This window comes from Aquarana catesbeiana, linkage group LG02 (genome assembly GCF_042186555.1).
Source record: "Aquarana catesbeiana isolate 2022-GZ linkage group LG02, ASM4218655v1, whole genome shotgun sequence".
NCBI classification, from domain to species: Eukaryota; Metazoa; Chordata; class Amphibia; order Anura; family Ranidae; genus Aquarana; species Aquarana catesbeiana.
The window spans coordinates 114956898-114983627 of record NC_133325.1 but is presented as its reverse complement, the minus strand read 5'-3'; the positions used below and the strand labels follow the sequence as shown (position 1 = coordinate 114983627).

At 41.6% G+C, this 26730-nt stretch overlaps 1 protein-coding gene across 1 annotated transcript in view; it reads right to left on the bottom strand.

Moving 5' to 3' along the window:
• The window catches only part of UBL3 (ubiquitin like 3), a 271044-nt gene that overhangs the window by 14700 nt on the left and 229614 nt on the right, over positions 1 to 26730 (bottom strand). The window contains exons 3-4 of the mRNA XM_073613366.1: positions 25870 to 25956; positions 16973 to 17050 (exon numbers count right to left, since the gene is read on the bottom strand). Of these exons, the coding sequence (XP_073469467.1) occupies positions 16973 to 17050; positions 25870 to 25956 (165 nt within the window). The remainder of the gene's footprint in view (positions 1 to 16972; positions 17051 to 25869; positions 25957 to 26730) is intronic.

The window sequence follows — 26730 nt, the reverse complement described above, 5'->3', positions numbered from 1 at the left end:
ATTAATTATTACAATATTTTACAGTTATTAATGGAGATTTCACATAACCTCATAAGGCAACAATATATATACAATTGTGATGTGGCCTCCAAATGCTCGATTTCAACCCAACTGAGCAGCTGTGGCATGTGCTGGGGAAACAAGTCCGATGATCCATGAAGGCCCCACCTTGCAACTTACAGGACTTAAAGGATCTGCTACTAATGGCTTGGTGCCAGATACCACATCATACCCTCAGAGGTCTAGTGGAGTCCATACCCGTGTTGGTCTCATAAAAGATCCCACTGAATGTTGTAACATTTCTTTGCTTTGTACGTTGGCACCGCACTGCCTACATCAGTTCCTGGGAGGTATTAGGCGTCAAGCTTTCATTGACCTGGGACAGGCACAAAAAAATTCTTCCAAGACCACTGGGTTTAAACTATAGTAGCACAAATAGGTATTCACCTTACTCTGTTCAAATCTGTTGATATCCCAGAAAGACACGATGGATGTCAAATGCTATTCCTCAGATGAAAAAGATAAAACCGGATCTGAAAGCAAATCCTTGGGGCTCAGGAGAAGGTTTTTTAAATGTCATAACTTCAGGAATTAAAGAGCAAATCAAATCATGCAGAAAGCATCTGAAGCGTGTCTACGCTTCCACATGATAGAATTAAAAGCATGAACCAAAAGCTTATTCCGCCTGCATTTTGGTAAAGCTATACAATGCTTGGGTGGGTTTTATAACGGCTCACATTAATCCAAAATTTTGCTTTGGAATGATCAGGGGTGTGAATACTTACAGTGTACAGAGACTCAGACAGTCAGACTTGGGAAGCCATAGCTTTAACAGAACTGGGGGATATACTTTACAGAGCGCACCGCTTTCAAAGTATACCTACTAACAGTGAAGTGCTCCTTAATATACTGTAAATTACCAGAAGTAGACTCAAAAAGTGCATATAAACGACAATGCTCATAAATTACATAATCATAAATCATGTGCAGAAAAAAGTAAAAAACGTGAAAACAATCCCATTCATCATCCAATTACGTTTAAGTAAAAAAATGTGAGAACAGTCCCATACATCAACCAATTAGGTTAGAACATCCAATTAGATTGTAAGTGTCCAGTAAAAACACCAAAGTTCATGTGCCACAAGTAAAGGTAGATTTTCTACCATGGACTGCCACCAAAGAGTGTCACCCACATGCCCAATGGGGTGTATCCTCACTTGATGCGATGGACCCCTTGAAAAACACTAGGTGGTCAAAAGTGCTTTAATCACAGGTCAGCATCACTGAGGTCACATCTCCATATTATAGTATTGCCAGTGACATTTTAATAAAGGGAAAAAAAAAGGAGCAACACTTACAATGCGCATAGACACATACAAATATTTATTCACAGCATGCATATACACCGTATAGATCTTTCAGCTCAGCAAGAGGGTGCCTGGCCATTCCCAGCATTATGTCGTCCCATATGCCTGGTGAAATCTGTGGGACATCACGCTGGGAGGGGCCAGGCAAAATCTAGATACAGTGCCTTGAAAAAGTATTCATACACCTTGAAATTTTCCACATTTTGTCATGATACATCCAAAAACGTAAATTTATTTTATTGGGATTTTATGTGATAGACCAACACAAAGTGGCACATAATTGTGAAGTAGAAGGAAAATGATAAATGGTTTTCCAATTTTTTAACATATAAATACCGGTATGTGAAAAGCGTGGCATGTATTTGTATTCAGCCCCCTTTACTCTGATACCCCTAACTAGAATCTAGTGGAACCAATTGCCTTCAGAAGTCACCTAATTAGTAAACAGAGTCCACCTGTGTAATTTATTCTCATAAATACAGCTGTTCTTTGAAGCTCTCTGAGGTTTGTTAGAAAACCTTAGTGAACAAACAGCATCATTAAGGCCAAGAAACACACCAGACAGGTCAGGGATAAAGTTGTGGAGAAGTTTAACGCAGGGTTAGATTATAAGGAAATATCCCAAGCTTTGAACATCTCACGGAGCACTGTTCACACCATCATCTGAAAATGGAAAAAGAATGGCACAACTGCAAACCTACCAAGACATGGCCGTCCACCTAGGAAACTTTGGAGGAGCTACAGAGATCGACAGCTCAGGTGGGAGAATCTGTCCACATGACAACTATTAGTCATGCCCTCCACAAATCTGGCCTCTATGGAAGAGTGGCAAGAAGAAAGCCATTGTTGAAAGAAAGCCATAAGAAGTCCCGTTTGCAGTTTGCGATAAGCCATATGGGGGACACAGCAAACATGTGGAAGAAGGTGCTCTGGTCAGATGAGACCAAAATTTAACTTTTTGGCCTAAAGGCAAAAAGCTATGTGTGGTGGAAAACTAACACTGCACATCACCCTGAACACACCATCCCAATCATGAAACATGGTGGTGGCAGCATCATGTTCTGGGGATGCTTTTCTTCAGCAGGGACAGGGAAGCTGGTCAGAGTTGATGGGAAGATGGATAGAGCAATCTTAGAAGAAAACCTGTTAGAGTCTGCAAAAGGGTGGGACTGGGGTGGAGGTTCACCTTCCAGTAAAACAACAACCCTAAACATACAGCCAGAGCTACCATGGAATGGTTTAGATCAAAACATAATAATGTGTTAGAATGGCTCAAATTCCAGACCTAAATCCAATTGAGAATCTGTGACAAGACTTGAAAATTGCTGTTCACAGACGCTCTCTGTCCAATCTGACAGAGCTTGAGCTATTTTGCAAAGAAGAATGGGCAACAATGTCACCCTCTAGATGTGCAAAGCTGGTAGAGACATCCCCAAAAAGACTTGCAGCGAAAGGTGGTTCTACAAAGTATTGACTCAGGGGGACTGAATATAAATGCAAGCCACACTTTTCACATATTTATTTTTAAAATGTTTTTGAAAACCATTTATCATTTTTCTCACACGTCACAATTATGTGGCACTTTGTGTTGGTCTATCACATAAAATCCCAATAAAATACATTTCCGTTTCTGGTCGTGACAAAATGTGGAAAATTTCAAGGGACATGAATACTTTTTTAAGGCACTGTATATCTTTACTTAATGCACATCAATGGTGGTGGTCTTTTTCCTGGACACTTACAATCTAATTGGATGATCCAACCTAGGGGTGCCCAACCTTTTAAGAAGCGAGGGCCACTTTAGCGACTTGGTAACCGGTCGCGGGCCACAATGAGCGAAGTAGGCAGATGACACGTCCGTGTCCACTCTGCATATGCAAAGCAAACATGGACACAGCCCACTTTACTCTATGGGTCCTCCAATCTGATCCGCCCAGACAGAAGGGGACAGATCCCCTTCTGTTTTTTAAGTGGATCGGATTGAAGATAAGCAGGTGTAAACGGACATAAGTCCGTTTACATTTGCCGCTGTATAGAAGTTAATGGAGGGTCCGACTGGGTCCGCCTAAAAAATAGACAGGTGGACCCGATCGAACCGATCGCGTGAAAGGGGCCTAAGGCTGGTTTCACACTGATGCACTGCGGTTTACCTGCACCTCAAATGACCTTAATCTTTCCTGCTTCCTCAGGATTCCTACAGGTATCGCTGGCTTCTGCTGTCTCCCAGGCGGGTATGGCTGGTGGCTACTGCTGGCTGCCGTCCAGGGCTGGCACTGCTGGTGGGTCCTGCTGGCTGGTTCCTGAACCACCATCAGTGTGAAGAATGGAGCCGGTGCTAAAGGAAACATGTGGCTGCAGTAGAGAGCAAAGTTGATGCTTCCTGTATCGCTCCTGTCACAGGCGGAGTGTATTTGGTATCACTCTGCCTGTGACAGGAGCCCACGCTATACAGATAGCATCGGCTCTGCTTCCTCTAGCGCAGGCTCTGTTCTTCACACTGATGCTTGGGGATGGCAGGTCGGGAACCTGCGATCTGGGCTTGCCGACCCACCATCCCAGAGCAGGTGGTGGCAGGCCACGTCAGAGGGCGCAGCGGGTTGATACATGGATATATTCCCAGCACAAAGAGAGATACTCATATGCGGCCCCACTGAAAAAAGCCCAGTCCAGTGAGGCTGCATATATGCAAATTACTGTTTTCTGTGTGTCCTTGCAGCTACTCCATGAGGAAAAAATGCAAGTAACTGCATATAGTATGAACGTGCCCTTAAACAAATTCTTACAATTTTTTTTGATCTTTTAGATGATAACCTCTTAACAAGCAGGGCCCTCCTAATCTAAATGTAATGTAACTGCACTGCCTCTCTTTATTTTGTAAAACACTGCGCATATACAGTTGTGCTCATAAGTTTACAGTTTACATACCCTGGCAGAATTTATGATTTCTTGGCCATTTTTCAGAGAATATGAAGGGTAACACAAGAACATTTCTTTCACTCACGGTTAGTGTTTGGCTGAAGCCATTTATTATCAATCAACTGTGTTTATTCTTTAAACCAGAATGACAACAGAAACTACCCAAATGACCCTGATCAAAGGTATACATACCCTGGTGATTTTGGCCTGATGACATGCACACAAGTTGAAACAAAGGGATTTGAATGGCTATTAAAGGTAACCATCCTCATCTGTGATCTGTTTTTTTTTTGTAATTAGTGTGTGTGTATAAAATGGTCAGTGAGTTTCTGGACTCCTGACAGACCCTTGAATCTTTCATCCAGTGCTGCACTGACGTTTCTGGATTATGAGTCATGGGCAAAGCAAAAAGAATTGTCAAAGGATTTGCGGGAAAAGGTAGTTGAACTGTATAAAACAGGAAAGGGATATAAAAAGATTTCCAAGAAATTGAGAATGTCAATCAGCAGTGTTCAAACTCTAATCAAGAAGTGGAAAATGAGGCTTTTAGTTGAAACCAAACCACGGTCAGGTAGACCAACTAAAATTTCAGCCACAACTGCCAGGAAAATTGTTCGGGTTGCAAAGAAAAACCCACAAATAAATTCAGGTGAAATACAGGACTCTCTGAAAACACGTGGTGTGGCTGTTTCAAGATGCACAATAAGGAGGCACTTGAAGAAAGATGGGCTGCAAGCCTGAAACCTTCTGGCGCAAAGTCATTTGGCGTGATGAGACCAAAATGGAGCTTTTTGGCAGCAACCATAAACGCTACATTTGGAGAGGAGTCAACAAGGCCTATGATGAAAAATGCACCATTCCTACTGTGAAACACGGAGGTGGATCACTGATGTGTTGGGGATGTGTGAGCTACAAATGCACAGGAAATTTGGTCAAAATTGATGGCAAGATGAATGCAGTATGTTATCAAAAAAACTGGAGATACGTTTGCATTTATCAGCCAGGAAGCTGCGCATGAGACGTACTTGAACATTCCAACATGACAATGATCCTAAACATAAGGCCGGGGCACTTTCCTTCTTTACAAGCGGTGTCAGGAGTCTGACCAGATCAGTATTTGTCCCGATGATAAGGGAACTTCTATGAGCCCCAAGGGGCCGAGGACACACTACTGCCAAGGTGTCGAAAGTCTCCGCCTTTCCAGCCACACTCGGGTCAAAGGTGAGTTTGATAGTAATATACCCCTCGTAAGGGAAGTTCTGGGTACCCAGGCCCCATATCTCTAATTCTTCCAACTTTTGCAGGGGCAGATGTTTGAGATGCTTCACATAGAAATCTTTGTATAATAAAGTCACTTGGGCTCCGGTATCCAGCAGTGCTTTGGCGTAGATTCCTTCCACCTGGATTGGGATGATCGGAGAGGGTCCTACTAGCTTGGGAGGGAATCCACCAAGAGTGTTTGGCTTAATTTGCTTGCTAGTGCGCATCTTGACTCCTTGTTTCCATGGGCGCTTATTCAACTTCGTACCCTCTCTTACTCTCAGAACTTTGTGGGCCTGGGTTTCGTTGGAGTTGGCGGCTGTTACAGGGCACCCAGTTGACTCCTTCACTGGGGCTCTTTGAAGTTTTCCACCGGCTTTTGGCGTTGTACTGCCACCCTTGGGCTTGGGCACACTCTTCCAAAATGTCCAGTCCCTCCACAGTTGAAACAGAGTCCAGATTTCCTTCTAAGGGTGAAGTCATATCATTCATATTCTCTGAAAAATGGCCAAGAAATCATAAATTCTGCCAGGGTATGTAAACTTATGAGCACAACTGTATACACCCTGTATAATAATAATCTTCATAATAATTAATTGAAGGGACTGGGATTTAGACATGTTCAGACACAGGCATTCTGCAATTCTCCATGAATGGCAGAAAATGCTTGTGACAGTGCTATCACTGCTGTGAGCAGCCTCTTCTCATTTAAGGGGTTGCCCTTTCGGTAAAATGCCTAGTTAAAGTTCAGTATGTAAATGAGCGGTTCTCTCAGGGAATCAGGTCGGTAATTTAATGTTGGTGAAATGTTAAGTTACTTATCCCTCCACAGTTTTACATAAATATGAATATTAAACATTAGAAATAATGAAAGAGACTTAGGGATAATGAAGCACAAAATGTGTTTTGCATGGAAAGCAGACAGTGTGTTAGAGCTACAGATGGAGTGAATAGCACTGATGACATGCAGACTTCAAGTGATTGCAAAGGCAGAAGGTTGTTAACCTTAATGCATTCTCTGCATTAAGGTAAAACCTTCTGTGTGCAGTTTGACACCCCCCCCCGCTCCTCCCCTTATACTTACCTGAGCCCAAGCTCAAACCAGAGCTGTGCCTGAAAGCAGTGGCCCTCTCTGCTCTCTCTCCCCTCACTGGATTTGAAGGCAGCAGCCGAAGCCATTGGCTCCTGCTGCTCTCAATCACAGCCTGTGAGAAGAGAGCAGGGGGTGGAGCTGAGCCACACTGTGCGTCAATGGGCAAATAAAATGAAGGTTGCTGTGCCTACACAGAACAATGTAGTCATAAAGGAACGGACATGGTCAGCAACAATACTCAGGTAGGCTGTGGCTTGTAGCCTCCCTCACGGTATTCCCAAGTGTGGCTCGGGGTTAAATTTCAGCACCATTAGCGGTAACCCCGAGCCACACTCGGGATTGCATTGCAGGATCCTAGAGCAGTATTACTTACCTTGTCCCCAGGATGCTGCGATGTCCCCCGCTGTGTCTGCGGTCCCTGTCTCCTTCGAAGCCTCTCTGTGTCAGGCTCCGTTCCCTGCGAGCGTCGCAACGCACGAGGGTGGAGCCTGGCGGCAAATTCAAAAAAATGTAATAAGCATAACACATGCAGTACTGTAATCTTACAGATTACAGTACTGTATTAAATTATTTCACATCCCTTTTGTCCCCAGTGCTTTGTCCAATGCCCTGCATGCAGTTTTATATTATGTACTGTTCTTTCTGCCTGTAAACTTGAGATTGTCCATAGCAACCAAAAAGTGTCCCTTTACATCAAAAGTGGCTTTAGACCAGCTAGAAAACAGCGATAGTAAATAAGAACACTTGCAGAATTGAGCAATAGTGAATCGTGGGGAAATGTATTTTATTATTATTAGATTATTATTTTTTTTTTAATTAATTTATTTATTATATTATAATTTATGATTTTGTGTTTCAAACTTCATCATACCCGGGATATCTACTAGACCCTTGGTGGACAGATTTAAGTGTGTTATTGTTAAGAATTACAGGCCTACAATATAAAACGCCAAATTACCATGCAAAATAATTGTACCGCTTTCAGCACCTAAAATCCAAAATAATCATACCGCCAGGGAGGTTAAACGATGCTCAATTGGTACTAAGGGGCCCGAAGTATGCCAAGAAAATATCCCTCACACCATTACACAACCACCCCTAGCCTGAACCATTGATACAAGGCAGGATGGATCCATGTTTTCGTGTTGTTTACACCAAATTCTGACCCTATTATCTGAATGTGGCAGCTGAAATCAAGACTTCTCAGACCAGGCAACCTTTTCCAATCTTCTATTGTTGAATTTTGGCGAGCCTCTGTTTCTCCTCTGACCTCAACAAGGCATTTTCGTCCACACAACTGCCGCTCACTAGATATTTTCTCTTTGTCGGACCATTCTCTGTAAATCCTAGAGATGCTTGTGCGTAAAAATCCCAGCACATCAACAGTTTTTGAAATACTCAGACTAGCCCGCCTGGCACCAACAACCATGCCACGCTCAAAGTCACTTAAATCTCATTTTCTTCCACATTCTGATGCTCAGTTTGAACTTCAGAAAATCGTCTTCACCACATCTAGATACCTAAATGCACTGAGTTGCTGCCATGTGATTGGTTGATTAGCAATTTGTGTTACCAAGCAAATGAACAAGGGTGAGCGTATATACAAATAGATATATAGGTCTGTTCGATCAGCAAGTTCCCTTTCCCATTTTCATAACAGGAGCATGGACAACCCTTTATCACACTTTCACTGCATTGCCTGAATCGGAGATGAAGGTTGTAAAAGATTCAGATATAAAAGTATCATCTGCCCTCACACACAGTAGGAGATTTGCTTGTTTATTGATAGCCTTCGTTCTTTATTTAGCAAGACTGGCTTTCTACTTCCTGGGAGTGACAATGTCCAGTTCTTCCACAGAAATATATGCTAAAGCCTTGCATGGCATAACTGTGCTTTCCTAGTACCTGCCAGTAAATGCACCACCCACACTTCCCCAATCAGCTGCCATGACACTTTGGATAAAAAAACATAACACCTAGCATGTTCACACATAAAAAGGGACCAGTGACAGGCCATTCACATTTAAAACTATTAGCCTGTCTTCCATTGCCTAAAGATACTCTAGAGCAGTGATGGCGAACCCGTGGCACGCCGAGTCTTCTCTGTGGGCACGCCAGGAAAACTGAGAAAACACACTGAAACACTGACATCCAATCGCACACCGCAGCCCCCATTGCAAACTACATCTCCCAGAGGTCTGTAGGATAGCGGTGACATGTCCGAGGTGGGTGTGACTAAGAAGAAGCAGCCAGGGGTGACGTGCGGGCGGAAATCCAATCATGAAAGCCGTCTCATCCACACCACACCCACCATCAAACTACATCTCCCACAAATCTCTGGGGTCAGCAGTGACGTGCTGTGCATGCTGTGAGACGAGAACATGCGGCTGGGATCAGAGGAGGCTTGCGGGAGACTTGCGGGCGGGAATGAGCTGCTGGAGAGATTGGAAACAGGTAGGAGATGTGGAGTGGACATGTACACTTATCAGTCCGAAGAAAAAGGGGTTCACACCGCTTCAGGCATGTTATCCCATGGATAACTCACTCTGCCTCTCTCTGCCATCAGGTGCTAGCTCTGCAAACGTGCACTGCAGACAAGAAAGGTAGCTGGATGAATTAACACCTTTATTGTGTAAGATTAATTAAAATCCAAAACGGTCAATCCATGTACAAAAAGCTAGCTGTTCTTTTTGTACCTCTTCTGTACATGGATTGACTGTTTTGGATTTTACTCAATTATGCACAATAACGGTGTTAATTTGATGTACGGCCATCCAGCTACCTTCTTAAGTATCTTTTCAGTCCGTGGTGTCTTGCTTCTTAAAGGCAGAGGCTCAAGCTGCTCCCCTGCTGGTGGGTACCTTTCCCCTTATAACTTCTTCCTGTCCAGTTTCACTTGCTTCATCCTGGCCCTGTTTCTAGGGCAGGATCCAGGTTAACCCCCAAAATTTGGATTAAATTTATTGTTTTTGTAAAAAAAAAAAAAAGTTTTAGGTAGGTGAATGTAATGGTCAGGTAGGTGAGTGTAATGGTCAGTGCATGTCAGGTAGGTGAGTGTAATGGTCAGGTGGGTGAGTGCATGTGTCAGGTAGGTGAGTGTAATGGTCAGTGCATGTCAGGTAGGTGAGTGCATGTGTCAGGTAGGTGAGTGCATGTGTCAGGTAGGTGAGTGCATGTGTCAGGTAGGTGAGTGTAATGGTCAGTGCATGTCAGGTAGGTGAGTGTAATGGTCAGGTAGGTGAGTGCATGTGTCAGGTAGGTGAGTGCATGTGTCAGGTAGGTGAGTGTAATGGTACGGTAGGTGAGTGTAATGGTCAGTGCATGTGTCAGGAAGGTGAGTGCATGTGTCAGGTAGGTGAGTGTAATGGTCAGGTAGGTGAGTGTAATGGTCAGGTAGGTGAGTGTAATGGTCAGTGCATGTGTCAGGAAGGTGAGTGTAATGGTCAGGTAGGTGAGTGGATGTGTCAGGTAGGTGAGTGTATGTTGCACAGTGTATTCTGAGCACAACACATTCCTGATCCCTGCATTCTGAGCGAATATAGCAGAATCGTACATTTTTGGTCCCTTAGGGCTCATTCAGAGGGATGATAAGTCCCATCCTCTGTACAGAACCACTGGTAGGTTTAGGTCGGGTTCACACTGGATGAGGGTTTCCCCACATCCAATTCGCATAGCAGGAGAATGTGACCGGCTGTCTATGGAGACGGTTCACATATCTCCGGGGCAGCTGCGGAGCACACAGCACATGCGTCTTTAGCTCCGTTTCAGGGGCGAATTCAGGCAAAGATTCGGCCCTGATTCGTCCCTGAACCAGAGAATGGAGACGCACAGCTTTCCTGTGCGATCCGCAGCCGGTTTCAGTGTGAACCGAGCCTAAATTCTGTGTTGGCACTTTGAAAGAAATAAGTTGGTTTTGTGTCGCGGTTTGGGCACTCGGGCTCAAAAAGGTTCGCCATCACTGCTCTAGAGTGAATGACATAACATGCTTGAAGACCTGACCATCTGCCTTAAAAGCAGATTAGACCTATTTTTTTTTTTTTAAACGGTTCTACTATGTACAATTTTGATTTTCCTCTGACTATACTGCAGTCTTCCAAAACACAAAAAGAACAACAGGGAAATTGACCGATAGCACTCTGTTGCTTACACAGAAAATCGCAAGCAAAACGTATCAACACGACTTTGTTCCTCCGCTCTTCCTCCCCGGCAGGAGAGCTTACCCTCAAACTCCTGCATCGCTGGACTTCCCCTATCAGCACCTACACTCTTTTCTGTCTTCCCAACCCGTCCCTGCCCCCCCTTCTCCCTTCCCAACATAGCCCACTCTCCTTGCCTTTTAGTTATGCTCACTTTTCTCTGCTTGCGTTTTCTTCAACACTATCCGGTTCTCCTTGGCTTCCCCCCTTAGGCTCCCCTTTCTATTGATGTTTATGTAAAAATCACATCTCTACAGAAGGTTCAAGTAAAATGGTAACTTCTTCTTGAGGTTATTGTCAGGACTATGGGATAGAGTGTGCACATTTGTTAACATGCAACGATTTACTGTAATACTCCTTTCTCATGTGTACCATACACCATTGTAATTTCAATGTATCTTGTGAAAAATAAAGAAATGAAAAATAATATTACTCTGTGTTTATCGAAGTGTGAGTTGTGCATATCACATTGCCATGTCAGTGGAGACTTCCCTCTCAGGCTCACACTCTGCATTTTGTGAAGTGATCTGCTTCTCTCCAGGGTGATCCCAGCAGCAGTCATGTGATACAAGACACAGTAACAATAGCCTAGTGTCCTGTTATCATAGGGAAGTCATTGTTTAAGTACTGGAGTGTCCTGTGCCCATCTCATTAACAATCCACTGGCTTTACATCAAACACTCGTTCCTTCATTCCCAAAACTAGTGCCATGCTGTAATCTTACTGTGCTAACTAAAGAGAACAGAAATGAAACCGCTCAAACGAACTGGATACAAATGAACTTTTACCATGGCTTCTAGAAAGATAGTCCCAGAATATAGGAGCCTGCGCCTGCATGGTAAATTATACAGTGGGGCTCAACGAAAGTAGTAGTACAAAACCATAGAAATGAGAGAAACTGGATTCTGATTGGTTGTTATTGGCAATATGCCTAACATTTTTTGCTATAGCTCATCTGTAGGATGTTAACCTAGAAATTGTGGCCTAAAATGCAGCTCCTGAGGAGATGGGTATGCAGGATTACATATTGCCATAAAAACAGGTTAAAAGCAACTAGTAGAGTCTCCTGGTATAATCAAGGCTGGGAAAGTAGGGCGAGTTATACTAAAATGTCAGGTTGGGCAGTGGTCTTAATATAACGTGAGTGATTATATAACGTGAGTGATTCCCAATGTATGAACCCGTAAGATTATGGTTTACTAAACTATTTTTGCGGCTTACTGTAACATCACAAAGCAAGCTTTTTATCCAAAGCAAATTGCAAAGTGCCATTTCCACTGCCTCCAATGTTCTTTAGGGCTACCTGAGAATTCTCAAACCCAGGATGCTGTGTCGTGCATAAATAGGCTTCCTACTTGCTGGCTCTGGCCATTATGCCTTTCTACTGGTCCATGACCGTGATTGGACAGCCATGTCACGCAATAGTATGGCGAATAAGGCAAGAAGTGGCAAAAAGGAGCCAGTGACCAGAAAGCTAGGCAATATTGAGCGTCCCTGAATACTCCAGGGTTCTGGAAAAAAAAAGTGCTCTACTGTGGATCTGATGCCATGTGAAGACACTTGGAGGTGTGCCTGTTATCCAAAGTAAGTGGCATGTTAAAATAATTTTTTTTAATAAATTTCTTTTTATTGCTTTAAATACAAAAACGTAAAGTAAATGACAAAAGTAGGGCATAAAACCCATAAATACAAAAATCATTTTTTTTTCCGGATGCCTTTCAGGCTGATATCAAGTGCCAGATATTCTGTAGATTTAAACTTTTTTTTTTTTTTTTTTTTTACACGGTCCTTTTACTTTTTTTTTTTATTACCGTTATTGCTGTCACAAGGAACGTAAACATCTTTTGTCACAGAAACATGCAGCACAGGTACTCTTTATAGAGTGATCTGGGGTCTATAAGACCCTAAACCCCTCCTCTGCACTTGAAAGTATTCAAAACGTCAAGATCAGCGCTTTTGAATACTTTCTATTTTTGAGAGGCCCGAGCTCCGGCTGTTCGCTTGGGCCTCCTGGAGGGATGGGAGACCCAGGCAGAGAAGTGGAGGTGGGGGGGAGGAGATGTCCCCTCCCACTGCTTGTAATAACAGCCGAACGGCTTCTGAGCCGACTGTCCACTCTAAAGGGCGGTGCCAGGGTGATGCCTGCATCACCCCAGTACAACCCTTGAAGCAATATTGGTAACATCGGTAAGTTTGTGACCGAAACTTCAAAAAAAAGTGAATATCAGCCGCCGATAATCGACCGCGCCGATAATCTGTTGACCCATAATCACAATAGTAGAATACAACTCAAAAAATAGTGCACAACGACACGCCTGAGAATATCAGAGCGTATCACTCGTAATCAAGTAGAAAAATATTTCTGGTGTAAGAGGCCAAATATAGCAGCAAACAGTCTCTAGGTCGACCACGCAGGGTTATTGAATAGCTGTTCACAGGAGGCAGTCTCACAGGGCAGATAGAAGCAGCACAACGATGGCAACATTAAATCATCAAAAAAACAAAAAAAAAACCAAAACAAAACAGAAACATAATAAACATAAAACAGAAGACAAAATCCCCACAACATGTTAAAATCTTTTTATTTATTTATTTTTTTTTTAAAAAAGGAGCTACCATAAAGTGGATGTAAACCCTCTCCTATACCCAGTGAAGTGAACAGCCTCAGATGATGCACAAGGATAACAAAAATCTCCCTACATAGGTTTTACATGTATATCTGCTGTCTTCATCTTTATATACTGTTTAGAAAGTGCACATCGTGTTAGATTTTCTCTTCCTGTTCAACGCTGCAGTGAAGCCTGGGCATATGGCCAAGATAGCTGATTGGAGGAAAGGCACACACCCCCTCTCCTCATAGGAAGAGACTTTCAGCTGTCCCTTGAATCGTTCTGCTTTAATCATGTGTGACAGGGAACTTGTCAGGAGTTATCAGCCTGATAACAGAAGAACGGAGCAGGAGACAGCCATGGGACATAGTAAAGAGAAATAAGAAAACACTGCAGATATAGGTGCCCAGCTCAAATTTCATGAATCGGGTTTACATCCACTTTAACAAGTAACTCCATTCTCACCTGTTTCTGCCGCATACTTTCTGGTGCTTTGACAAAAATGCAGTGCTCTTCTCTCTCTCACCACTGTGTGCCTCTGACGTTTTATTTGCGGCAGGCAAACTTCCTGTCTGTGTGACACCCAGCCTCCCATAAGGCCCATGGATAGTTAAAAACATGCCCCCTGGGCTAGAGGAACTATGCGTCACAACTGCTGATTATACTGTAATGGACAAAAACGTCCAAAGAGACAGTTTCAGTTACAAATAATGTTTGCAGCAAGCTTAAAGGAGTTGTAAAGTCAGATTTTTTTTTTTATCTTAATGCACAGTATGCATTAAGATAAAAAGCCTTCTGTGTGTAGCAGCCACCCCAGGATCCCTTAATACTTACCTGAGCCCTACCTCTGTCCAGTGATGTCCATGAGTGTCTCGGCCATCCGAGACTCCCCCTCCTGATTGGCTGAGACACAGCAGCGGCGCCATTGGCTCCTGCTGCTGTTAAAGTCAATCGGCCAATCAGGAGAGAGGGGGTGGGACCGGGCCACAGCTCCTTGTCTGAATGGAAACGGGGAGCTGTGACTCGGCTCGGGTGCTCCCATAGCAAGTTGCTTGCTGCGGGGGCACTCGACAGGAGGGAGGGGCCAGGAGCACAAAAGAGGGACCCAAGAAGGGGAGGATCCAGGCTGCTCTGTGCAAATCCACTGCAACAGAGGAGGTAAGTAGAACATGTTTGTTATTTTTATTGAAAAAAAAAAGGAGACTTTACAATGACTTCAAGGTTGTTATGTAAAGGGAAATCGATGATTGCCCCCCAACTTGGGAGAGATTATTAGGCTCGCAAAAGACAAACAGATCATGGCAGTTTGGTGACATATCCAAACTCCACAAATGTTGGACCCCATGAGAAATTTTCCACTGTAAAAACGTGCACTTGGTCTCCAGATCCTTTTTTTTTTTTTTTTTTTAAAGACAGTCTAATACTAATTTGTCGCTCCGAGTTTGCTTAGGCACTTATATGTCAGGTACTTTGAATATTATGGTATAATGACACAGATAATCACGTATTTACGTATTTTTATTGGGCTCAGATGGTCCAATTTCTGTATTCCTGTGAGCTAATAACACAAGTATTTAATTGATAGTGTGAAGGTGCGTTGATTCTATGTAAAGGGTGGGAAAACCCACAGTTATATAAATATAATGCACAATAATGTGGCCCAATGTGAACACAATAGGTAAATTGGAAGCAAGGATGTTGTCTGGATTGACCTGTAACACGTGGCTAGGCAAAATATCTTTAAACTGTTTGTGCATAATAAAAAAAATAAACAATGCAATTCAAACACAACGTGTATATAATATAAAAAGGAAAAAAGAAACCTGACAGAGAGAGTAAATACATATATCAATCAGCAGTCTCTCTCAGGTTACAAAAAGTCTATATGAAAGCAAATCAAATTCAGCAGACTGAATGGGCTGAATTAAAAAAAAATTTTTTCATTCTTGTTATTTTTTTATTTATTATTTTTTTTTTTAGAATAACTCTTTCAACAATTGGTCGGGTTAAGAGAAGGTATATTTTTGTACTCTTGTAACAATTTTTATATAAAAAATATTTTTTTTATTTGATATATTTAGTTTTTTATTTTTTTGATACTTTTTGATATTTTTAAATAACTTTAAGATTAAAGAGACTTTAGTAGGTAATTTTTCAAACAGTTTAATCCTTTGGAAATTGTTAAGTACCCACTTTTGGAACTAATCAGTGGCACAACTGGAAGGAGTTTAATTTCTGAGCCATGGGGTTCCTCTGTATGTCATCTGGAGTTCCTGTTTTTCAGCTATTTAAATGTGATGGCTGATGTTGCAAACTGATCTCCAATCCCAAATGACACCTCCTTAGGGGAAATGCGTCATCAGGAGCCAGTCAGAGAGCATGATCCGCACTGCAGGCGGCCGTGCCACAATTTTTTGCTGTAACATTTTTTTAAGTGCCCTTTAAAATAAATTGATTTTTTTTATCAAAAGATAATGCACTATCACTCTATCTCCAATTTTTTATTATCCACCACGAGCTGTTAACCGGGGATCCACTTAAACCCTTCGATAGGTATAGATGAATCCATTTTATTAGCCGCAGATGAGTGTCTATGCTTGCACATTCATTTGGGTCTGCTGGGAGCTGTTGTCCACCGTGAATCTCTGAGCTTTGGTAGACAGAGGAATACATCCCTAAGCTGTGGATCAGCACACACGCTTGTGACCTATGTGGGTCTGGCAAGAAGCCAATTTTATTACTCTTGAGCAAGGTAGTGTCTTCATAGTAAAGGATCCACACACCTTGGGATCGACATCTGTTCGATTTTGGACTCACAAGATAATTGGACGTGTTTTCAATTCAGCCCAATCACTCTGCTGAATTTGATTTGCTTTCATATAGGCTTTTTGTAACCTGAGAGAGACAGCTGATATATACTCATCAGTTTTTTCCTTTTTAGTTGTGTTTGAATTGCATTGTTTGTTTTATTTTACCTATTGTGTTCACATTGGGCAACATTATTGTGCATTATATTTAAACCACTGTGGGTTTTGCCACCCTTTACATAGAATCAGCGCACCTTCACACTATCAATCGCTTTTCATTCCTGGTATTCAGGGTTTTTCAGGTGCAGCAGACTTAATTGAATTGTAAGCGCTCCCCTTACCCTACACACACAGACAAGTATTTAATTGCATCAGACTTTGATCACTGAAAGTTTCGAAGGTAAATTTAGTAATTGTCTTTGATAATACTTACCACCAGACCTGTTATATTTCTTATTGTTTTGTTTGATATAGAATAATTCAATAAAAATCTATTTAAATTAAAATAACTGTGTATGTGTAGGACGGGGAATGGTCAGAAACATATTTTCCATTAAAACTAAGCTGGTCCACACTTGATAATATTTTCTTCCAGCCCAACTGCAAAAATAAAAGGGTTCCAAATTTTAGCCGAATAATGAAAAGCTTCCTCAGAGGTAGCAACAGCTGTAGGGTCCCAGGTGTCTTCACATAAAGATGACACAAATCTACAAAAATACCATACCTTGAGAGTTTGGCTCTGGCAATGTCTCTCTGGCAACCAAATGCATCACTGTTGTTTTGCCGAGTGGAAGTTTTAATGCTGCATAAAAACAAGGCAACAATAAAATAAGATGAAACAAGATTAAATATTTATGTAAAATCCTATTAATTATTCTTTAAAAAAATGCTGTTTTGTAACACAGACAGTAAATAGATTAAACAATTCTTAGTTTCTCGTAATCCTGTACAAAACAAGACTAAGGGCAAAAAAAGAGGAAGCACTTGTTGGCCAAGGAGGTCCTATTTCACTGCACACAGCTTTTGGTCTAATGTTCTGTTTGTAAAGCAGATGTGCCTAGTTCACCAGATTGGCTGAACAGAATTACAAATCCTTTATCAGGTAAACCAGTTAAACACATATTCTGTTTCAGCTTAAAGGTAAAATAAAATAAAGCTTTGATAACATTTAGGTTATTAAATATGACTTGCTGTTAGTGAAATGTCCACAAGATGGCACAAGTGTACAGATAACAAGTGTCACCGGTACAATAAAAATGCATCAACCAAGTCAGTGTCTTCTTTGGCAAGCTATTGATTAATAATATGAACATCCACCGCTCTGTGCTCTGTATACTTCCTACTGTATCTAACAAAAATTTATTACCTTTAGATATGGGTAGTTACAAAGATAATTTAGGAACAAAATAAAAGCATAACAGTGATGAAAGTCATGCAATTTTCTCAAGGTAACCCACTGTCAACCAAGACACAATTACCAATCGCAGCTAACTCTCCCTCATTTTATTCTTTTATTGCAGCAAGGGTAACATTATATACAATAGACTCTGCAGAAAAGAAGGTGAAGGTTTGAAGCTAAAACTTACACTCAAAAACATTAACACTGAACCTAGTGCCCTGAAACCAATTTATTAGCACCAAATTGCAACTTGTCTGCTTAATGTGCCCTCCCTCACTCAAAGTAAAATCACCACATTAACCTGCATTCACCCCCAAGCAGAGAAAATTCCTGGGGATTTTGAAGCGTTTTCTTCAGGCATTTTTGCATGTTTAGCAAGCTTCAGGAGTTTTCTGGGCTGCACAAGGGGAGGAGAGCCGTTCTATAGGAGGAGAATTCCTTAATGCAAAAATACATTAAAAAATGCATTCACAGGCACTCCTATTAAAGTCTATGGGACTAAAAATGCCCAAATACGAAGTAGTAAGAGAAGGGAAAGAAAGAGAGAAAGGAAAAGGAAAAGGGAGAGGAAAAGGAAGGGAAGGGAAAAATAACTGAAGTTATGGGAAAAGAAAGGGAAAGGGAAAAGAAAGGGGAAGGGAAAGGGAAAAGAAAGGGGAAGGGAAAGGGAAAAGAAAAGGGAAGGGGAAGGGAAAAGAAAAGGGAAGGGGAAGGGGAAGGGGAAGGGAAAGGGAAAAGAAAGAGGAAGGGAAAGGGAAAAGAAAGGGGAAAAGGGAAAGGGAAAGGGAAGAAAAAGGGAAAGGAAAAAGGGAAGTAAAGTGAAGGGGAAAGGAAAGGAAGGGAAAGGGAAAAGAAAGGAAGGCAAGCGAAAGAAAAGGGAAAGGAAAAAGGGAAAGGAAAAGGTAAAAAGGAAAGAAAGTGAATAGAAGGGAAATGAAGGAAAAGGAGGAAGTATGAACTGGGACGATTAGAAAGAATGGGATTCTGCATAGGAAGGTGCAATCAGGCATAGGGAAATAAGTAGAAAAACTGAAGCAGAAAAATGTGAATGGAACCTTTAAGAAAAAAAATACGGTTTAAAAATATACTTTATTCTAAATACATGCCAGGGGCATGGAAACAAAAGGTGTTACAGAGACAATGTCTTCCTAATGCAGACACACTGTGTGAAAAAGCAGTAGTCTCAATGCAGAAGTCCACTGATCTGAGAGCTTTGGCTCTGAGTTCGGTGTGCGCAGCCTATTGCATTAGGGTGTGCACCCCCAAAGCTCCAAGCCAAGGTGAATGGTGGGTGTGGCCAAATTGCAGTTGCAGTGGCAGGGCCTTCCTGTGCCCATAAAATATGCTTTTGGTCTTCCCTTTTCCCAGTATGGTGCTTTCACACTAATGCGGTGCGGATTCCTCTTTGTTTCAGCCTGGATTTAATTCAAATCTCAGGATGGTCTCACCCAATCCAAAGCCAGTTAAGAGGTAAGCGCATGGGGGGGGGGGGGGGGGGGGGAGTAGGGTGTGCCCGGGCACACCCAGCGCACACGCCTTTGGATTTTACACACTAGCAGGCAAGCTGGACATCTGAAATCTACACAGACAGCAAGGGTTCTAATTTGCAGCATGCTGGCAGGACACAGGCTTCTCTATTGTGGCTTTTTTAAAGAAAACAAAAAACAGTATGACTCTTTGCACACTTTTTTTTCGATGCACCTAGAATGCAATTAGCCAATTTAAATCTGAACTCCAGGCACACCGCTAAATAAACAGATGGAATGCATACATTGGAGTGGTTTTACCTGGCAAAGCTTTGTGTCCATGCAGCTCTGCCACACACAGTACAGCCCCGTTTACATAAAATATTTCATAGCAACATCTGTAACATATTTTAATACTTACAAATAAAATCTACCAAATTTCCAGTATAAAATCATCTTCAGTACATATACTACAGAGATTGTTTATTGAAAAGTGTAATCAGAGGCTCTTATCGGGTACATGCACTGATTCAGGATTCTGCAGAGCAAGGCATGTTCCTTCCCTCCCTACAGTTTGCTGCGTTCATCAGATAATCTGTGACTTCTCTGCAATCACCAGAGAGATACAAGGGCCTTGCAACTGGATGCTAAATAACAACTTCCAGTGATCAAAGTTAGATTTCCACAAATTAAAAAAAAATACAAACAGAAAAAATGGCCCCGTGAAGCACCTTTACTTGTAGATTATAACGTCTCTCTATTTTGTATGTTATTTACAGCCGATGTCAGTCCCAGATAGGGGATTCTTCCACATGCTCTCTGTCATGTCATTCTGTCAGGCAACACAGACCATTGAAAGGGATTTGATATAGTGTATATTAAAGGAGAAGTATAGCCAAAGCTTTTTTGGCTGTACTTCTATGGATCATAGAAGTGCAGTTCGTTCTGCACTCCTGTGACTTGTTTTCAGCTGACAACGGGCTGCAGTCCACTGTCGGCTGACATCACAGAGCTGGTCCAGGCTGTGAAAAGCCCGACTAGCACCTGGCTCACCCTCTCAGCGATCCACCAAGAGCCTGAGCCAGCCCCTCCCACCCTCACCACAGCCCAGCACTCCAGTGAGTGCTGGAGGGGAGAGCAGAGAGCCGGTGACCGACAGCCACGGCTCTCTGTTCAGAATAGAGGGGAGAACCGAGCGATCAGCAGTGTTTGATCACTCAGTTCTTACTACAGAGCAGGCGGGGGATTGATGCAGCATCCACCTAGGCGAGAATAATGTTTTTTTTTTTTTTCCCTAAACATACTTATCTTTTGAATTCAAAAATATCTGGCAATGAGTTTGCCAGAAATCTTGTGAGCTGACAACTTCCTTTGCTCTCTGCCTGAATACAGGGAGGAGCTATGAGGTGAGGAAAGGACTGTTTTCCTTGTAATCCATCAGAAATTAAGCAGGCAGGGCTGATACCACATGCTCAGGAATTCAGAGCAGTGTTGCCAAGTCAAAAGGGAAGGTAGGAGCATACTAAATTTCCGGCACAGTTATTTTTCTGTATTTGCAGCATGTTTAAGGCTGGGTTCACACTATTGCGAATTGGATCTGGGTTTCCCGCATCCAATTTGCATAGCAGGAGATTGTGACCAGCTCTCTATGGGGCACATCCCCACAGCGGCTCCAGTGCAAATTGCACAGTCCTGTGTGTCTTATGGTCCATTTCAGGTCCGAATTCAGCCCAAAATTCGGGCTGAAATTGGGCGTGAAATGGTGAGTGGAAACGCACCGGAATCCTGCTGTGAGCCGCTGCGTGCTGTAGTGTGAACCCAGCCTAAAGGGATAAAATATTCATGAAACGTGCCTATATAGTGCCAACAATTTATGCAGCGCTTTACATAAATGTACATTCTGCAGTATAATGTTTCTAAATGTAAAATAAAGCACCTAGGAAAAGAGAGGAGGAGGAAAGTTCAAAACTAATCTCGGAAAGTATTACTTGGAATAGACTTCCAGCAGAGGTAGTGTGTCAGTCAACAGTAAGCACAGTGCCTTGAAAAAGTATTCATACCCCCTTGACATTTTCCACAATTTGTCATGTTACAACCAAAAACATAAATTCATTTTATTGGGCTTTTATGTGTTAGACCTACACAAAGTGGCACATAGTTCTGAAGTGGAAGGAAAATGATAAATGGTTTTCAATTTACAAATATCTGAAAAGTGTGGCGTGCATTTGTATTCAGCCCCCTTTACTCTGATATCCCTAACTAAAATCTAGTGGAACCAATTGCCTTCAGAAGTCGTCTAATTAGTAAATAGAGTCCACCTGTGTGTAATTTAATCTCAGTGTAAATAAAGCTGTTCTGTGAAGCTTTCAGAGGTTTATTAGAGAACCCTAGTGAACAAACAGCATCATGAAGGCCAAGGAACACACCAGACAGGTCAGGGATAAATATGTGAAAAGTGTGAAGTGCATTTGTATTCAGCACCCCTGCTTTGTAGAACCACCTTTCGCTTCAATTACAGCTGCAAGTCTTTTTGGGAATGTCTCTACCAGCTTTGCACATCTAGAGTGTGAACATTTTTGCCCATTCTTCTTTGCAAAATAGCTCAAGCTCTGTCAGATTGGATGGAGTGTGCCTAAACAGCAATTTTCAAGTCTTGCCAAAGATTCTCAATAGGATTAAGGTCTGGACGGTGGAGATGGTGTGTTCAGGGTGATGTGCAGTGTTAGTGTTCAGCCACAAAGAGTTTTGCTTTTAGGCCAAAAAGTTAAATTTTGGTCTCATCCGACAAGAGCACCTTCTTCCACATGTTTGCTGTGTCCCCCACATGGCTTTTCACAAACTGCAAACGGGACTTCTTATGGCTTTCTTTCACCAATGGCTTTCTTCTTGCCACTCTTCCATAAAGGCCAGATTTGTGGAGGGCATGACTAATAGTTATCCTGTGGACAGATTCTCCCACCTGAGCTGTGGATCTCTGCAGCTCCCCCAGAGTTACCATGGGCCTCTTGTCTGCTTCTCTGCTCCGTGAGATGTTAAAAGCTTGGGATATTTTTTTTTTTATAACCTAACCCTGCTGTCAACTTCTCCACAACTTTATCCCTGACCTGTCTGGTATGTTCCTTGGCCTTAATGATGCGGTTTGTTCACTAAGGTTCTCTAACAAACCTCTGAGGGCTTCACAGAACAGCTGTATTTACACTGAGATTAAATTACACACAGGTGGATTCTTTACTAATTAGGCAACATCTGAAGGCAATTGGTTCCACTAGATTTTAGTTATGGATATCAAAGTAAAGGGGGTTGAATACAAATGCACGCCACACTTTTCAGATACTTGTAAAAAAATAAATACATTTGAAAACCATTTAATCATTTTCCTTCCACTTCACAATTTTGTGCCACTTTGTGTTGGTCTGTCACATAAAATCACAATAAAATAAATTTCCGTTTTGGGCTGTAACATGACAAAATGTGGAAAATTTCAAGGGGTACAGAGTAGGAAGCACGCAGATGATGGGCCTTTCCTTTTTTCACCAGAAATATAGCACAGGAACCTTTTTACAAGTACAATAAAACCTTGGACTGAGAGTAACTTGGACCTGAGAGTGTTTTGTAAGACAAGCAATTTTTTTTTTTATAAGTACCATCATGTCACAACTGGGTATGAAAGAGAAGAGAGGCGCCTCCAAGTGTAGCAACATGATTACATTTAATGAACATTTAGTAACTCACATGGTTGATGATTAAAACAGGCACATCTCCACGAGCGCCTCAAGTCTTGCTTTCAGATCGCTCTACTGCAGGGTAGTCTTCCTGGTTGATTGACAGCGGTGAGTACCGGCGGTGCAGAGGACGGTCTATGTGGACAGCTTTACCCCGGATGCCTGCATATCTAGATGTTTTAATCATCAACCATGTGAGTTGCTAAATGTTGTACCTTCATTAAATGTAACCATATTGCTACACTTAGAGGCGCCTCTCTTCTCTTTTATACTCTGTAGCTCCTGCTGGATTTTGCTTCTAATCCCCTTGTGGAGGCTGCCAATTGTAGATGGACATTTTATGGTTACACAACCCATCACATTGCTATAATCTTTTTATATGGACTATAAACTGAAGGACTTATGAATAAATGGTTGTGGAACCAATCATCTAAGTCTCCATTATTTCTTATGGGGAAATTTGCTTTGATATACAAGTGCTTTGGATCACAAGCATGTTTCCGGAACGAATTATACTTGCAACCCAAGGTTTTACAGTATCATGGACACATTTCCAAAGCAGATTGGACTGTTATGTTATATTTCTTCATTCAAGGCCCATTGTTAAGGGATCATGTCAGAAAAGAAACAGAGTGGCAACTTTTGAAATTGCGAGCTCTAATGCTGGCTATACACTATATGAAAAATCGGCCAAAATTTGGTCATTTGGCCAGTTCGTTCGTTTTTCGGCCAGTTATTGGGAACAAAATCGATAATAGTTGGGACGTTTTTGGGCCGAAAAAACAAAAGACAAGTTTGGAAATTTTCTGCCGAATGAACGATAAATTGAAAGGTTAATGTGTTTCCCGTCTGAACTGTTTGCACTAGGTACTGTATATGTAAAAAAAACGAACATAAAATTGATTCATTTATGTCCAATGAATGATTTATCGGTCATTACATGATTGCACTATCAAAACAATAACAGGACTTCGCAATTCAAATCTATCACATATAAATGAATACTGACATAAATGTGACTAAATATGTGCAGCTGAAACAACTGTGAAAAACATGAATACAAACTGTGAATTTGCTCAAACAATAATAAAGAAAATGATCCAAGTGTGCTAGTGAAAATGTTCTCTTCATAGATAAAAGTTCATAGTATTGTGTGACTGTAGCTGGGATCAAATATGTGGGAAGATGATGGTAATGATCTTTCTACGGAGGAATCCGGTAAACCCGGGCTCTCTAAACTCTCACCTTAAGAGGAGCAAATGCGAGCGTCAAATATTTGCTTTGGTGGATCCTGTGTGGTGTGGCTGCTCGGTAATCCAGCTAAGGCTTCTCTGATGGTTGGATAATCCTCCCGATATATAAATACCTATCAGATATAGGAGGGATTGCCCACCTGGGCTCCACCGGTCCGGTGGAATAAACAGGGAAGGGAGAGAGAAAAGCCTCCGATAGTATTTCATTTTAAATTACTACACTATTTATTAGAAAATTAGAGTGGTCTCTTACATTTAAAATACTTGAAGTATTTGAAGTCACGATCGGTGACGTAACGCGTAGGGCGTGGCAAGAGAGCAGACGTAACCGGAAGTCAGTAAGGAGGCGCCTCAGATGCCGCTCCTGAGTTTGTTTATGCTGTTTTGCTGTTTTTAAGTATTTTAAATGTAAGAGACCACTCTAATTTTCTAATAAATAGTATTTCATTTTAAATTACTACACTATCGGAGGCCTTTCTCTCTCCCTTCCCTGTTTATTCCACCAGACCGGTGGAGCCCAGGTGGGCAATCCCTCCTATATCTGATAGGTATTTATATATCGGGAGGATTATCCAGCCATCAGAGAAGCCTTAGCTGGATTACCGAGCAGCCACACCACACAGGATCCACCAAAGCAAATATTTGACGCTCGCATTTGCTTCTCTTAAGGTGAGAGTTTAGAGAGCCCGGGTTTACCGGATTCCTCCATAGAAAGATCATTACCATCATCTTCCCACATATTTGATCCCAGCTACAGTCACACAATACTATGAACTTTTATCTATGAAGAGAACATTTTCACTAGCACACTTGGATCATTTTCTTTATTATTGTTTGAGCAAATTCACAGTTTGTATTCATGTTTTTCACAGTTGTTTCAGCTGCACGTATTTAGTCACATTTATGTCAGTATTCATTCATATGTGATAGATTTGAAGCGCAAAGTCCTTTTATTGTTTTGATTTTGATGAGTGTAATGTGAACACTTTTGATTTTGCTGCAGTCCTTAGAGACATCATCACCATTTACTTACGCTGACACTTTGCACATTATTTATTTATTTATATATATATATTTATATATATTCATTTATCTTTGGATGTAGATACATTCCTTTACTCTAAATAGTGCGAGGGACACAATCACATTCATGATTGCACTATCGTTTGCTCTCATGGCCGAATATCCATTTTTCGAAAATGGATTTGGCCGGTTTTTCGTATAGTGTATGGCCAGCATTAGATGTTATCCTTGCCCCTTGAGTTTTTGACATATAAAAAAAGACAAAAAAAAAAAACACATGGGTGTCCTGCTCTTTATTGGCCACATACCTGTTCTGGATCAGTGACTCTAGGTAGTAAAACAAGGATAAGTAGGACAGGACAGAGTGAACACTTAATACAAATCAGTAATGGCAACTCCAATAATTGTATATGAACAAGTCTGCTACTCTATAGTAGAGAACGGCATAGAGTTGAGGGCTCTTGACGTGGCCTAACAGTGTGCGATCATTTACTTTAGCCCTGCCCACTCTGGAAGTAGTAATATTATGGTGTAGCCCTATTCAGGGAACACTAAAACTCAGAAGAAATATGGAAGAAAAAAACTTTAATTAGATTTGACGCAACAGCATCTAATGGAAATCTGAGCATGAATAGATAACAAGGTGAGGTGTTGTAAAATAGTGCTGCCCTGACCACTGTGCAGACAGCTTGGTTTTATTGCTTTAAGACTCTAACATAACTTTTAATGAGACTGCAATGAAAAATGTGAGCCAATACCTCCTAAAGTCACATTGCCATGGAGGAAGCGTCCTTGATAAATGAGTCGGAGAATACACGGACTGCTGACCTGCTCCTCTTCCCAATCTGAAAAACAGAAAACACAGTGATCAACGCCAAGTGAGCTTTTTACATTTTGAATACGCTCTTCCATCCTGGAACACTACAAATAATTCAAAATGGCACATTAATGTCTCACAGAATAAAATATCAATACTCATATCAATGTTTCAAGTACATTTTTGCAATTTAAAGTGATTGTAAAGCTTTGACCTTTTTTTCTTAATAAAATAACAAATCTGTCATACAGTGGCTTGCGAAAGTATTCGGCCCCCTTGAACTTTTCAACCTTTTGCCACATTTCAGGCTTCAAACATAAAGATATAAAATTTTTATTTTTTGTGAAGAATCACCAACAAGTGGGACACAATTGTGAAGTGGAACGAAATCTTTTGGATTTTTGAAACTTTTTTAACTAATAAAAAAATGAAAAGTGGGGCGTGCAAAATTATTTGGCCCCCATGCGTTAATACTTTGTAGAGCCACCTTTTGCTGCGATTACAGCTGCAAGTCGCTTGGGGTATGTCTCTATCAGTTTTGCACATCGAGAGACTGAAATTCTTGCCCATTCTTCCTTGCAAAACAGCTCGAGCTCAGTGAGGTTGGATGGAGAGCGTTTGTGAACAGCAGTTTTCAGCTCTTTCCACAGATTCTCGATTGGATTCAGGTCTGGACTTTGACTTAGCCATTCTAACACCTGGATACGTTTATTTGTGAACCATTCCTTTGTAGATTTTGCTGTATGTTTGGGATCATTGTCTTGTTGGAAGATAAATCTCCGTCCCAGTTTCAGGTCTTTTG